Genomic DNA, 14,192 nt, shown 5'->3' on the forward strand with positions numbered 1-14,192 from the left:
AGGGCCTACTGCTTTTCAATGGCTGGCCTTCTACTCAGCCACCGGGGCCTTATGGCTCTACAGTTGAAAACTTTTCAATGATTTCCTGATGGATTGAGACTATTGTAATTGGAATATTTAATATGCTTGTCGATACTCTGTTGATCCTATTAAATATTTATAATACACCAAGTATATTAGGAAACTTTTGAGAAGTTTTGAAAAGAAGATTTGAAAATTTATGTAAGGAAATTGTCATTTGGAAGTACTTTTCTATGTGAATGTGTGAATAATAGCTTTAATAAACTCATTCACTCCCACTGTCTTGAAATGATCTAGCTCCTAATGACCTTTTATGTGGTTTCTGAGGTTGTAGTGGTCAGTTGTAGGTAGGGAGGCAGGTAGGTAGGTAGCTTATGGTAGGTTGTAAATGCTTATGGTAACAGCTTTAACGTTTTGCTGAAAAGTGGCTAAAGTCCACAGTGCAAGTCTATTCTGTCTGATGGGATCCATATGAGTTGGCACTGATGCAACAACCATGGTCTGTTTGGTGTAGCGCTCTGGCTGTGTAATACGTAAGTGCTTAGCTGCTAACCACAAGGTCACAGTCAAAATCATCCAACAGATCCACGGAAGAAAGTCCTGGCAATCTTCTTTTGTAAAGAGTATATGCTAGTAACATTATTCACCAGAGCAATCCAATACACCCTAGTTTCTTGCGTAGTGACTGGGACATTGATAGAGTGGCCACATTTTGCTATAATACTGGTTCGATTCGTGGTGTTATTATTAGAATTGACAAATTTTCCCTAGGGATTATTTGTATATTAGCTCTTCGGACGGCCCTACTCAGTGCTTGCTCTCATGAAGCTTTCACTGAAGATAGGTTACTATCACAAAGTGTGGTGAAGAAATCATATGGTGCCTGGCTATCAGAAGAAACAAACAAAGCATCTGGGGTCTTAAAGGCTTGTCTTAAAACAAGCATCCATCTAAATTAGGTGTCAGGTAAGTCCACATAGAAGAAGAACATCAGACAATGTGACCAAAGAATTTTTATTAATAAAATCCATTATCCAAGAGGGAGACAATATCAGAGCTTAAAATCTAGTACACAGTTTGCGGCAGCTGTGGATGACACTGAAAGCCCAAACTATATTTACAGAGCCTCTATTGATTTCCCTCAGTCCATTGACCAGACAGAGTGGACAGTGGATTGTTGCAGATATGGTTAGTTAAAATTGTATTGTATGTGAAATACATGTCATTAAACTTGTTAACAAAACAAAATAATATGACTCGTGAAACTAATCATCTTGTTCATAATTTTCCGCCCAATACATGATGAAATCAGAGACCAAACCCAGTTCTACTTATTTTGTTCAGTTAAATTATCAGTGCCTTGAATAGACACTGGCAAGTTTGGGAAGGCTGAGGCGTCAATAAATATTTAGTGACTGAATAATTGTGTCTTCCTACACAACTATTTGCATTCATTAGTATCTGCTCTTTGCTCAAAGAACACTATAACACATTCAAAATAAAATTCAATAACTAAAGGTTTCAAATGTATACCATCTAGCATGCATAGGAAGGCTAAAAAGTGACCAGAAATCACATTCATAAAAAAGTGGGCCAGAATCAGATATGAAAGATTACTTCTTTAATTATTGAAAAATCTGTTTATTAACCAGCATATTTTAATGTATTATTATGCTCTTTTACAATTGTTAATTAAATTGGGTCATGTGATTTGTTCTGTCTGATAAAAGTTATTACCAAGAGAAGAAAAGATATACTTTTAAAATTCCATACCAGCTTATTAAAAATATGTTTAAGGGAAACAGAATTAATGGATATATAAATAATAAAATTGAAACTTCCAGTCGGCTGGTCTATGAATTGAACCCAAGCCAGGTTCCTTTCTAGTTGACAGCCTCTCCTTACTATTTTCTTATTTTATGTCTCTTAGAATGATTTTTAATGTCCCATGCCTCATTTTGTCTGAGTGAAAGAGATGAACAGAATATTTCTAGTACATTTAAAAAATATAAGAAAGGAATGTATGGATGTGCTTTATACAATTGATGTATGTATATGTATGGATTGTGATAAGAGTTGTATGAGTCCCTAATAAAATGTTAAAAAAGAAAAGAGGAGGAAAAAAAAAGAAAATGATTAGGGCAAAAAAAAAAAAAAGAAAGCACATACAAAGGAGTCCATCTGTGGATTTCAGTCTCTGCTATTTGTGTATATGGAACCAATTACCATTAAAAGGGCTATAGATTTAAAGGCAAAAATGGTAAAATAATTGTGCTCTTTGGAGAATCTATCAACATCAACAATACAAATTCACTGCCACCAAACGTATTTTGACTCCAAGCAACCCTGTAAATCAGGTACAGCTGCTAACTAGGATTTCTGAGAGCTGATGGACTCATCTCTCTACCGTGGAAAGCTGGTGGGTCCAAGTCACAGACCTGTGGTTCATAGCCCCACACCACCTACCCCACTGCACCGACCGGGCTCCTCGGGAGAATCTATAAGAATGTGAAGTACAGTCAATGACTAGCTTGTTGCGTTCTGTTTCTTTCTTCTTTCCCCCCATACTGATAAACACATACTTCTTTCCGTAGAAATACCGCAGATGGCTGGTACCTGTATGCTGATAGTTCCAATGGAAACTTCGGCGACACCGCGGATATTCTTACCCCTGTTATTTCACGCACGGGACCAAAATGTACCCTGGTGTTCTGGACTCATATGAATGGGGCCACCGTTGGGTCTCTCCAGGTATTTCTTGGGCTATCACATTGTTCTGAAATTGCACTCTGAAGATTCCGAGTGCATAATTTAGTGTCACTAAAATATAGTCTGCTAATGACAATGGGCAGTTATCAGCACTTCATTAGTTTCAAAATGATGTCACTTTGAGGGAGAGAGGAGGCTTAGTAGAATTGTTCCTGAATGACAAATAAGTATTGTTTTCTGTTTAACTGATGACTGTTATCTCTGTTCTTAGTTTACAACTACCTTATAGTACTTCTTTACCCTTGAAATGCAGGATGCATGTTTCAGTATCAATATTACTAGTATGACACAATCATGCAAATAGACATGCATGCCATGGGCATATTCGAATATGCCTTCTTGTCTTGAATGGCTTTTTGTCTTGTACTGTATTCTTTATATAGTCTTTCACATTGCTATTTTTAATTGCTGCGGGTTCGGGTCCCCCGTTAGGTGGGTAAGGCTTTGACGAGTGGGAGACAGAAATCACGCAACTCAAAGCTTGCGGTGACTGTTCCAGTTTTATTCATGCAAAGCTTCTACTTATATATTCTTTTTCTTGGCTTAAAGCTTATGGTCGGAGATCATACATTAGGAAATTCTCAGGCCACAAGACCGTAACAAGTTACATCAATCACATCATGATTCTTGGTTAAAATTAGTACATCTTGAAATGGAAACATATTCATACAAGGGTGATAGACATAAACCTTCTAACAACAACTGAGCACACTTCATCCAACTAGGGCGCATTGTTCTAACTATGAGATCAATAAAACATTAATACATTTCATTATCAAAAATTACTTGACAGGCTTTGGCTGTTCTTTCTGTTCTTTCTTAGGCTGTTCTCTAAGGCTTTCATTTCTTGTTCTTACTTTTCCATTAAGTTCTCATAAATTAAACTCCCAGAAGTCTTTCTGTACCAAGGTATGAGTTGCCTCACAACAGGTAGCTTTGCTTCAGTGGACTTCAAACATCACGGAGGCCCTCTTCTTGCTAACCGTTCCATAAAACTTAAACTACTAAAAGGAACTTGTACACCTTCTTTGTTAACTATTCTTATGCCATTTCCATTGTAAGCCCTCGTATAAGGTAAATCAGGACCAGGAACTCTATTTCTCTTTGGGTTATTTCCTGGAGGGGGATGCCGTATTCTGCCCCCTATGCAGTAACCAAGATAAAGAAAGGGAAAAACTGGATGATAAACTTCTTTAGAATCTTGCACAAAAGCACTCCAAATAATTATGTCCAGGCCAATCAAACAAGTTCAAATATATGTCGAGAGCGGGTTTGGGCAGCCAACTCCCACCGTCCAGCTTCTCTGAAGCCGGGCCAGGCATCGTTTGACTCTGTCTTTGAAGTCACACGGCAGGACTGGTCCCCTCAGTTAATAATATTTAAAACTGTTCAAAGTTAAAGAAATGTTACAGAAATTGAACCGACAATTCCCCAAATAAGCTTCACTCAAAGGTGAATTCTTAGTCTCCAGTTATGCTGGTCATATTCTTTATGGGAAAAAATCTAATGTAGAATCATATAGGAGCTTTTATTGGTAATCTCTTTCAAATGAGAATAATTTCTTCATTTGCCCCACCCTTTGGCAGTGAGATAACCCAATCATTTTATAGGACGTCCCTCAATTTGGATTTGCTCAAAATCGTGTATTGTGTTCTTGCCATTGCATCTGAATGGTATTAGGTTGACCAGTCCCATTACTTTTATTCCCTTTGCTATGAATACTTTATAAAGAGACATTTTAAACTGTGGCAAATGATTGATGTCAGCTCCAATGTTTAATACTAGTTTTAGCTTCTATTTGTGTTTCTTACCGGAATTAAAGTGACAATGATGAATGCTTAATTGTGATGTTCAAACTCTGTTTATATCTACGAGTTGGTTTTCTAGTGTACAGGATATCATTCTCTTTTCTTTATTTATTGGTATCAGTGTGGATTCATGGTTCCTATTTTATACAATGGCCTACGGTTGATTTGTGTGACATATTTTGGTGCTTAAAATTTTTTTTCACATTTTTGTAGTAGGACTACCTTCATGCTGGCATTTTTTTTGATTGATAAACCTCATTATTGATTAAGAAATGTCTTCTTTTCTGGTCAAAATGGTGTTCCAAATTCATCTTGCTTTTACTCGGTCCCACTGTTGGAATGAATCATTGCTTCAGGAGGTCTTGTTTTATTTTAGTGAACCAAGAGATAAAGGCAAATCAGAGACATATTCTGGAACATCAGTGCAGGTTCTCATATTGGACACGTCTTGATTAATAAGATAGTGAATAATGTGTATAGATATGAATAGCACAGAGCCCATTTTGATGCTTCTCCGTTTACATTCAGTTTTATAGTTTACACGAAATTTTTCTGAAAAGGCATGCCTGGAAAAACAAATTGATCCACAGTTGTTTACTGTGCATAGTTTTAGACCAGGGGCATGCAGCTGAAAGCTTCCCATCTAAAGGACTCTATCCCTTCCCAATACCGTTAATTCGTTTGTAGAGAAGTCTGTGTTAAACAGACTTTCAAGCAGATCACATGTGGGTTAGTTGTCCTCGTCTTTCCCAAGAAAGAGAACAAAAGAGAAGTCAGCTGCTTAACCTCTTCTTTCCCAGTAGCTTCATAGTAATTTTAATATTAAGTATTTGTTTTCTTTATTTCTTGATGCTTAATTTCCAGAATCCTTCTGTCCATTCGTAATACCCTGTTTTCAAAATAAATTTTAGAATACACACACCTGTGCTCAAAAATGCTGTTAGTGTTTTAGATCAAAAATATGTTATATTTGTAACTTGATTCAGAAGAATCGTCCTGCTAATTGGGAGTCCTGGTGGTACAGTGGTTATTCAATGAGCTGTTAATTTCAAGGTCAGTAGTTCAAAACCACCAGCCACTCTGCAGGAGAAAGGTGGGCTTTCTATTTCCATAGAGAGTTACAGTTTTGGAAACCTACACGGGCAGTTCTACCCTGTCCTATAGGGCCCCGTGAGCTGGCATCCACTAGATGGCAGTGAGTTTGGTTCTTTGTTTTGGTCCTGTTAATTATAGTAAATCTTTTCTTGTAAAAGTATATTTCTGTATTTGTGTCTAATAATCTAAACAAATGTTCAAATAGTCTTATGGCTTGGATTTAAGTTTAATATTTAATTTATTCAAGTAGTTTAAGTAAAAACTATTAATGTAGCAGGACAGAGCCTGTGTCATTAAATTGGAATTGTTTCTCTCACATATCTTATTATTGAGATTAATTATTTGAAATGTGATCTTTTTGTTTTGTTTTTAAGCATCTTCTTGTGAACAAGGTGAAGGTGTACAGAGCAAGTGCATTTCCCTTCCATTATTTATACGCACCTTGTGTCATTCATTGCAAGCCTCTCAGTGTAACAGCATTTATGCTCCCTCACTGTGGTTCCTACTTTTTAATATTATTATGAATCATTTTATTGGGGGTTCTTACAGATCTTATAACCATCCATAAATCAATTATATCAAGCACACTTGTACATAAGTTGCCATCATCATTTTCAAACCATTTTCTTTCTACATAAGCCCTTGGTATCAGCTCCTATTTTTCTCCTCCTTTCCCGCCTCTCCCACTCTTGTGAATCCTTGATCAGTTATATATTATTATTGTGATTTTCATATCTGACACCATCTACTGTCCCTTTTCCCACATTTCTGTTATTTGTCCCCCTGGGGGGGCCAGTGCTTTCATGTTTTCAAAATAAGAGTTGATATTAATAGATAAAATTTATAAAGCTATGTTCACATTTAATTAATGAAAAATATTACTTTGATAAACATGATTCCTTTATGCATTGATGAATAAACTAGGATTAAATATCACATGAACACATTTATCTTAGTGATTTGTACTCTAATATTATATTTTATACAATAAAGATCAATTTCTTATATATTCTTACCATTATCTTTCATAAATACTTTCAATGTCTTGCTTAGAAATGCTGTTTTCTTAACTTTTTATTATATTGAATTATTTTGAATTCCATATAGGAAGACAGTTATGATACTTTCCCTAGTAACATGTTACTTTTTAATATGATTCTGGAAACTTTTGTTCTGTAAAGCATTAATCCGACTTTAAACTTAAAAATACATAATTCTTAAATTATATGACATAGCAGTTATGAAAGCAAAAGATAGATTCACATTCACTAGCCAAAAACTTCATAAATCATTTATCTGAAATTACTCTTTGGCCACATAAATTGTGCTTTTAAAATGCAATGTTCTGAAAGAATCAAATATATCATATAAATCAGAATTGTTCTGTTCTTCCCATTCTCATTACTCTCTTGATGATTGATTACTTATCTTTCAACAAAGAAGAGTATTGATTTATCCACTGAGAATGAACAGACTTCATCGATAGAGTGAGGGTTGAGTGGTTGGGCAGGAAGCACTGATTGGCACAGCTTGAGCAGGTAGCTCCTTGGATCAGTCATCTGAGCTATTATATTTATTGGACTTACACTACTCCCACTCAAACTGAGTGCTTGAGGAAGGGTTTTCTCAAATTACTGCTTTAGTAATCTCCTACAATTTCATTCTACCACATGAGCCTTATTCAGTATATAAAATTAGAATTGTGATTGCTACTAGATTTTTTTGTTTATACAAACGGGTTGAGTTCTTAAAAAGCTGCTGCCTAGAGACTTTTGGATTTGACTGACAGATAGTCATCAATGCTTTTATATCAGAAGCTTGCGAGGTTGCTTGGGGGCACCGTGCTCTAACTTCATAGTAGCAAAGAAAGACATTTGGTGAATCTGTCTAAGGATCTTTTCTCAGGGTTTTATTGTGGACATTAAAATAACAATAAACATATCCCATGGGACAATTCTGTACACTTGAAATGTATTAGGAGAAAATAATTCAACATGTTTTCCCTGGTTTAACTCTGCAGGTGCTGAACAAGGAAGGCAACACTACTTCCAAATTGTGGGCTCAGTCTGGACAGCAAGGTGCCCAGTGGAAAAAAGTAGAGGTGTTCTTAGGCATCCACTCACACACACAGGTTTGTAATCCATGTGGCTACTGATTAATTATTCTTACAGATTAATTTCCTTTCAGCCACATTTATTCTCACAGTCTTCTTGCCATCCTATTCATTTTTTTTGATGTTCTGTATGAAAAGTGGACACAGCTTTTTATAGTCCATATAGTATTTTCTGTAGGGAACTTACAGTTCTGGAATGCCCTCATTTCACCCAATTAAGCAGTTATGCTACTAGGAACATTTGATTCAAGTGACTGCCTCCAACCAAACCAGCTGGAAATAGCTAATCTCTCTATTTCAAAAATACCTTTTCAGAGACAGTAAAGTAATTAAGTTAGTTCCAACTTTTTAAAAAACATTTTATTAGGGACTCATACAACTCTTATCACAATCCATACATACATCAATTGTATAAAGCACATCTGTGCATTCTTTGCCCTCATCATTTTCAAAGCATTTGCTCTCCACTACCCCCTCCCTCATGAGCCCTTGATAATTTATAAATTATTATTTTGTTATATCTTGCCCTATCCAGCGTCTCCCTTCGCCCCCTTTTCTGTTGTCCGTCCCCCAGGGAGGAGGTCACATGTAGATCCTTGTAATCGGTTCCCTCTTTCCAACCCACTCACCCTCTACCCTCCCCGTATCGCCCTTCACACCCTTTGTCCTGAAGGCATCATCCAACCTGGATTCCCTGTGCCTTCCGCTCCTATATGCACCAGTGTACAACCTCTGCTCTATCCAGACTTGCAAGGTAGAATTCGGATCATGGTAGTAGGGGGAGAGGAAGCTTTTATACCACACCATGCCCAATTTCTTGTAGTGTCAGTTGTGGGTGAACTCTAAATTTTTCAGCTGTTCACTAACATCCAGTTTTCTGATGGCTCCTCTATAAATCATTTGGAGAATGAATAAGGAATAAGCTAAACTTGAGTCAAGGTTGTCAGGAATTTCATGATTTCCCAACATAAACCAAACCTAAAAATCCAGCTCACTACCGTTGAGTCCATTCTAATGTATAGGGTAATTCAAAGAATAAATGACTCCCCTCTGAGACTATAAATCATTGCGGGAGTAGAAAGCCTCATCTTTGCCCCCCCAGGGCTGTGGGGGGATTTCCAAAAGGTCGACCATACCACGAGCAGCCCAACAACTCACTGTGCTACCAGGACTCTGTGCAGAACGTGAAAACGTGCTCCGGACAGGATGGTGCCAGTTGAATTCCCAGGCCCCTTCAACTATGGCATAAAAAATCCTCAGCAAACGAGATAAAAGTTTTGTTCCTATCAGATACAAGTTTTCACACCAGAGAGGGAATCTTTTAATTCGTTCTATGTAAATAGCAGATTTTTAAAAATTAAAATCTTGTTTATTGTCACATTCACGGCAGTCTGCATGTTAGCCAGGCTATTCACGGCCCTGGTCCACTGTCAGAGAGAATTCAACAGGGCCATACGCCATGTGTATTTTCCCTTCAGTGTTTTTAACTGAAGCAGACTTACTAGGAGCCCAAAGGGAGGTCAGATGACTGCATTCTGAAGTGGGTTGTTGCAGGTGCAAATGGTGTAAGCTTTAGCACCCTGTCATTTGATTTCCTTTTTATCTCTTGAAATTTGCTCTAGTTTTTAATATTTTCTGCCTTCTTTTCGATTGAGATTTGATCTGTTTACTTTGTTAGTTTTATTTGTTTTACTGTATAAAAATCCAGGATTGTGTAATCTATCCAGCCGCTGCTGGAGGAAGGATTCTCCAGTTGGTGCCTATGGCAAGGGATGGGGAGGGGCAGAAGGAACCGATCACAAGGAGTTCAGGAATGACAAAACTGCTTTAAAACTGATGGTGATGATTGTACAGTTCTTCTGATGCGACTGAACCACTGAATTGTATGTCATGTGCATTATATGCCAATAAAACTGTCGACAGAAAATTCAGATTCCAGAGGACATGCCTCTCTACCTAACACGGATGAGCTATTAAGCCAGCCTTGGTGACATCCTAGTGTTTCACTGGTTGAAAGTTTGTTAAAGTCCACCCATGCATTTTAATTTTTAAACCTAAACATTGATTGTTTTTTCGGTCAAAGCTTCTCGAACACTTGCCACATTTCAGCATTATAGATAGCGTGTTGAATACAGTCATGATCCAGGAATTCTGTCCATCATGCTAGGATTGTTACAGCATTGATTAGCCTCAGAGGGTGGGAGTTTCTCACCCTTGAGTAAAAAAACGACAGGGTATTCTAGAATGTGTATGCTGAAGTAGCTATGGGCAGTTTACAGCATTTTACTTGGGAATCTCCAAAGATAGGCTCACTTGACTAAACCCTCTTACTATTTTTTACCACTGTCTAGTTGAAGAAACACAAAACTTTCGGGATTACATTTGGTGGTTTTAAAACTTGAGATAGTTGGGTATCTGAGACGAGTCTGAGAAATGGCAAGAACCAGGAAAATGAATGATAAGCTAGCATCTCCTTTCTCTTGGACATTTCTGTCATCTTATTGGCTGGCTCCTGCTTCCACCAGCAGGGCGTAGTCAGGATCTGAGAGCTGACTGAGTCAGCAGGAATGATTGGTGATTTCAACCACTTTCCTAGAAACCTAGACAGGGGGCCATAGTAATGGCTTACCTACAGTCATAGGATTCCAAGATGACACAGATTTTAGATGACCGTCAAGTGTCCTCGGGCAGATTCACTCTGGGGCATTTTATCAGAATCAGTGTCAATGTGCTACATTTAGTATTGGCTGCAAGTTTTTATCTACTTGATGCAGAATGCAACTGAAATCAGTTTTTTGCTCTTGTTTTGAATGTTAAGATTGTCTTCAGGGCAAAACGTGGCATCAGTTACATTGGCGATGTGGCCCTGGACGATGTCTCCTTTCAAGATTGCTCCCCCTTGCTTAGCCCAGGCAGAAAATGTACTGCCTGGGAGTTCACGTGCGCCAACAAGCACTGCATCCCCCAGGACAAGCTGTGTGATTTTGTGAACGACTGCGCTGACAACTCAGATGAAACGTCTTTCGTGTGCAGTAAGTAACGGGGTTCTGTTTCCTGACTGTGGCATGTATGACTCACATGCTTATCTGCTGCCATGTCTGTTGCTCAAACAGGCACAGTGTGAGTATTTTAGTACCGGCCATTTATAGCAGTTTGACTAATACATTCTTCTGTCCTTTGCAATGTTTCATTTAGGACAGTAATACATTTAAAGCCAGTTGGCTTTGTGTGGGTGAAGTATTTGGAAATTAACTGGAAAACGGGTGTCTTCGGAGACAGGCAGAGCGTTTACAAGTGTAATTCACATGAAAGACATTTTTTTGGAAAACGACAAGCACAACATCTGTAGAAAACTAATTCATGCGGGGTTTGTGGGACTGTGCATTAATGCCTTTCAGAGAATTTTCAATCTTTCATATCACTGTCTGATGTGTGATGTCATTAAAAATGCTATCAATACCTAGATAATATGTAAAATAGACCAAGTTATCTGCTCCAGTAGATGCATGTCAGATATGCATTTGTGTTGGAGCAAGTCAGCTCATAATGAACAAAATCTACTAAAATATCTCCAAGGTCCCTCATGGTGTTGTGGGCTATATGTTGAGCTGGTAACCAGAAGTTCAGAGGTTTGAATCTACCAGTCACCTGGAGGGAGAACACTGAGGTTTTCTGCTGCCATAAAGATATCAGAAAGCTTTGTAAAGTAGATTTTGGTGACTCTAGTGAGGTGAACACATGACACCTCAGTATTTATTTATTTATTTTTAATATATCTTTTTTTAATTTATTTTTTTTATTTTAACAATTTATTGGGGCTGATACAATTCTTTTTACAGTTCATACATATACATACATCAATTGTATAAAGCACATCTGTACAGTCTTTGCCCTAATCATTTTTTTCTCTTTTCTTCTTTTACATTTTATTAGGGACTCAAACAACTCTTACCACAATCCATACATATACATACATCAATTGTATAAAGCACATCCATACATTCCCTGCCCCAATCATTCTCAAGGCATTTGCTCTCCACTTAAGCCCCTTGTATCAGGTCCTCTTTTTTTTTTCCCCCTCCCTCCCCATTACCCCCTCCCTCATATGCCCTTGGTAATTTATACATCGTTATTTTGTCATATCTTGCCCTATCCGGAGTCTCCCTTCCCCCCTTCTCTGCTGTCCCTCTCCCAGGGAAGAGGTCACATGTGGATCCTTGTAATCAGTTCCCCCTTTCCAACCCACTCACCCTCCACTCTCCCAGCATCGTCCCTCACACCCTTGGTCCTGAAGGTATCATCCACCCTGGATTCCCTATACCTCCAACCCTCATATGTACCAGTGTACAGCCTCTGTCCTATCCAGCCCTGCAAGGTAGAATTCGGATCATGGTAGTTGGGGGGAGGAAGCATCCAGGATCCGGGGGAAAGCTGTGTTCTTCATCGATACTACCTCACACTCTAATTAACCTATCTCCTCTCCTAAACCCCTCTATGAGGGGATCTCCATTGGCCGACACTTGGGCCTTGGGTCTCCACTCTGCACTTCCCCCTTCATTTAATGTGATATATATATACATATATACACATACATATATGAATATACACATATATACACACACATACACACACTTATATCTTTTTTTTTTGCATGATGCCTTATACCTGGTCCCTTGGGCACCTCGTGATCGCACTGGCCGGTGTGCTTCTTCCATGTGGGCTTATTTGCTTCTGAGCTAGATGGCCGCTTGTTCACCTTCAAGCCTTTAAGACCCCAGACACTATCTCTTTTGATAGCCGGGCACCATCAGCTTTCTTCACCACATTTGCTTATGCACCCATTTGTCTTCAGCGATCCTATCATGGAGGTGTGCAGTCAATGATATGATTTTTTGTTCTTTGATGCCTGGTAACTGATCCCTTTGGGACCACTTGATCACACAGGCTGGTGTGTTCTTCCATGTGGACTTTGTTGCTTCTGAGCTAGATGGCCGCTTGTTTATCTTCAAGCCTTTAAGACCCCAGTCACTATCTCTTTTGATAGCCGGGCACCATCAGCTTTCTTCACCACATTTACTTGTTCACCCACTTTGGCTCCAGCCGTTGTGTCGGGAGAGTGAGCATCATAGAGTTCCAATTTAATAAAAGAAGGTATTCATGCATTGAAGGAGTGTTTGAGTAGAGGCCCAAGGTCCTTCCGCCACCTTAATACTTGACCTATAAATATAGACACATAGATCGATTTCCCCATCCTCCTATATATATTTGCATGTACATGTCTTTGTCTAGACCTCCATGAATGCCCTTTGACTCCTAGCTCTTTCCTCCATCTCCCCTGACCTTCCTCCTGCCCTACTACCATGCTTCATCGCCACCTGGGCTAGAGTATACCTCTTCTCTAAGCAACCTTACCCTTGATCATTTCCCACCAGGCCTGCCACTCCCCCTTCTCTACCATTTGGGGTCCCATGTTTTTCCCTTGTCCCTGGGATTGTTAACACCACTTCCTTACCCCCCCTACCCCCCCCACCCTAAGTCCCCCCGGAACTGTCGGTCCCGTTGTTTTTCCTCCAGATAGTTCATCCAGCCTGTCCTATTCAGACAGACCTGTGGAGTCACTAACATGCACGAAAACTAGACAGAGGAAAACAAAGCAACAGTATACAACCAGACAACAAAACAACCAAAACAAACCACTGAAAAAGAACAGAACAAAACAGTTCACAAGAGAAAAGCTTGTAGTTAGTTCAGGGATCGTTTGCTGGCCCTTAGGAGCGTTTTCCAGTCCAGTCTGTTGGGGCACCACGCCCTGGCCCCAAAGTCCACTTTCAGCATTCCCTGGGGACCTTGCCACTCCATTCCCTTGCTGTTCCGCTGCACTCCCCCAGTGATTTGCCTCGATGTGGTGGGATCAGGTCAGGTGCAATTCCCACACTGTGTCTCCGGTGCTGTCCCCTGTATCGCCCTTAGTCACTGAGGGGCATCATGTCTCATAGTAGGGCCAGACATGTTGTTCTCTCTGTGGACTGGCTGCTCTACTCAGGAACATCATCATCACGGCCTGGTGGGCCAGGCTGTGCTCCACTCTCTCCTCCTGCCCCTTCATCTGCTCCCGTGTGCTCTGATCAAATATGTCCATCTCCCATAGCTGCAGATTCAATGTCGTCCTTTGGAACAAATTCTTTTCGGGGGAGGGGCAGGAATCCACTTAATTTATGGTGCTGGGGCCAGCCTCCCAGACCTCTCCACCGGTTCCCTCCTCCATGCCGGGATATTGCATTCACACCTTGCGACACTGGGTTGAAGTCTGGTCCCACTTTCCCTGTGGAGATATAAACAATACCCTCCCCTTGGGTGGATTAATGCCCTATGACCCCTCTACCCTT

The 14,192-nt window shown here is 39.5% G+C and overlaps 1 protein-coding gene across 1 annotated transcript in view; it reads left to right on the top strand.

Moving 5' to 3' along the window:
* MALRD1 (MAM and LDL receptor class A domain containing 1) overlaps positions 1-14,192 on the top strand; it is an 836,583-nt gene that overhangs the window by 313,860 nt on the left and 508,531 nt on the right. Inside the window, exons 22-24 of the mRNA XM_075553413.1 lie at positions 2,616-2,772; positions 7,714-7,824; positions 10,625-10,838. Of these exons, the coding sequence (XP_075409528.1) occupies positions 2,616-2,772; positions 7,714-7,824; positions 10,625-10,838 (482 nt within the window). The remainder of the gene's footprint in view (positions 1-2,615; positions 2,773-7,713; positions 7,825-10,624; positions 10,839-14,192) is intronic.

The sequence above is a fragment of the Tenrec ecaudatus genome, chromosome 6 (assembly GCF_050624435.1).
Source record: "Tenrec ecaudatus isolate mTenEca1 chromosome 6, mTenEca1.hap1, whole genome shotgun sequence".
NCBI lineage: Eukaryota > Metazoa > Chordata > Mammalia > Afrosoricida > Tenrecidae > Tenrec > Tenrec ecaudatus.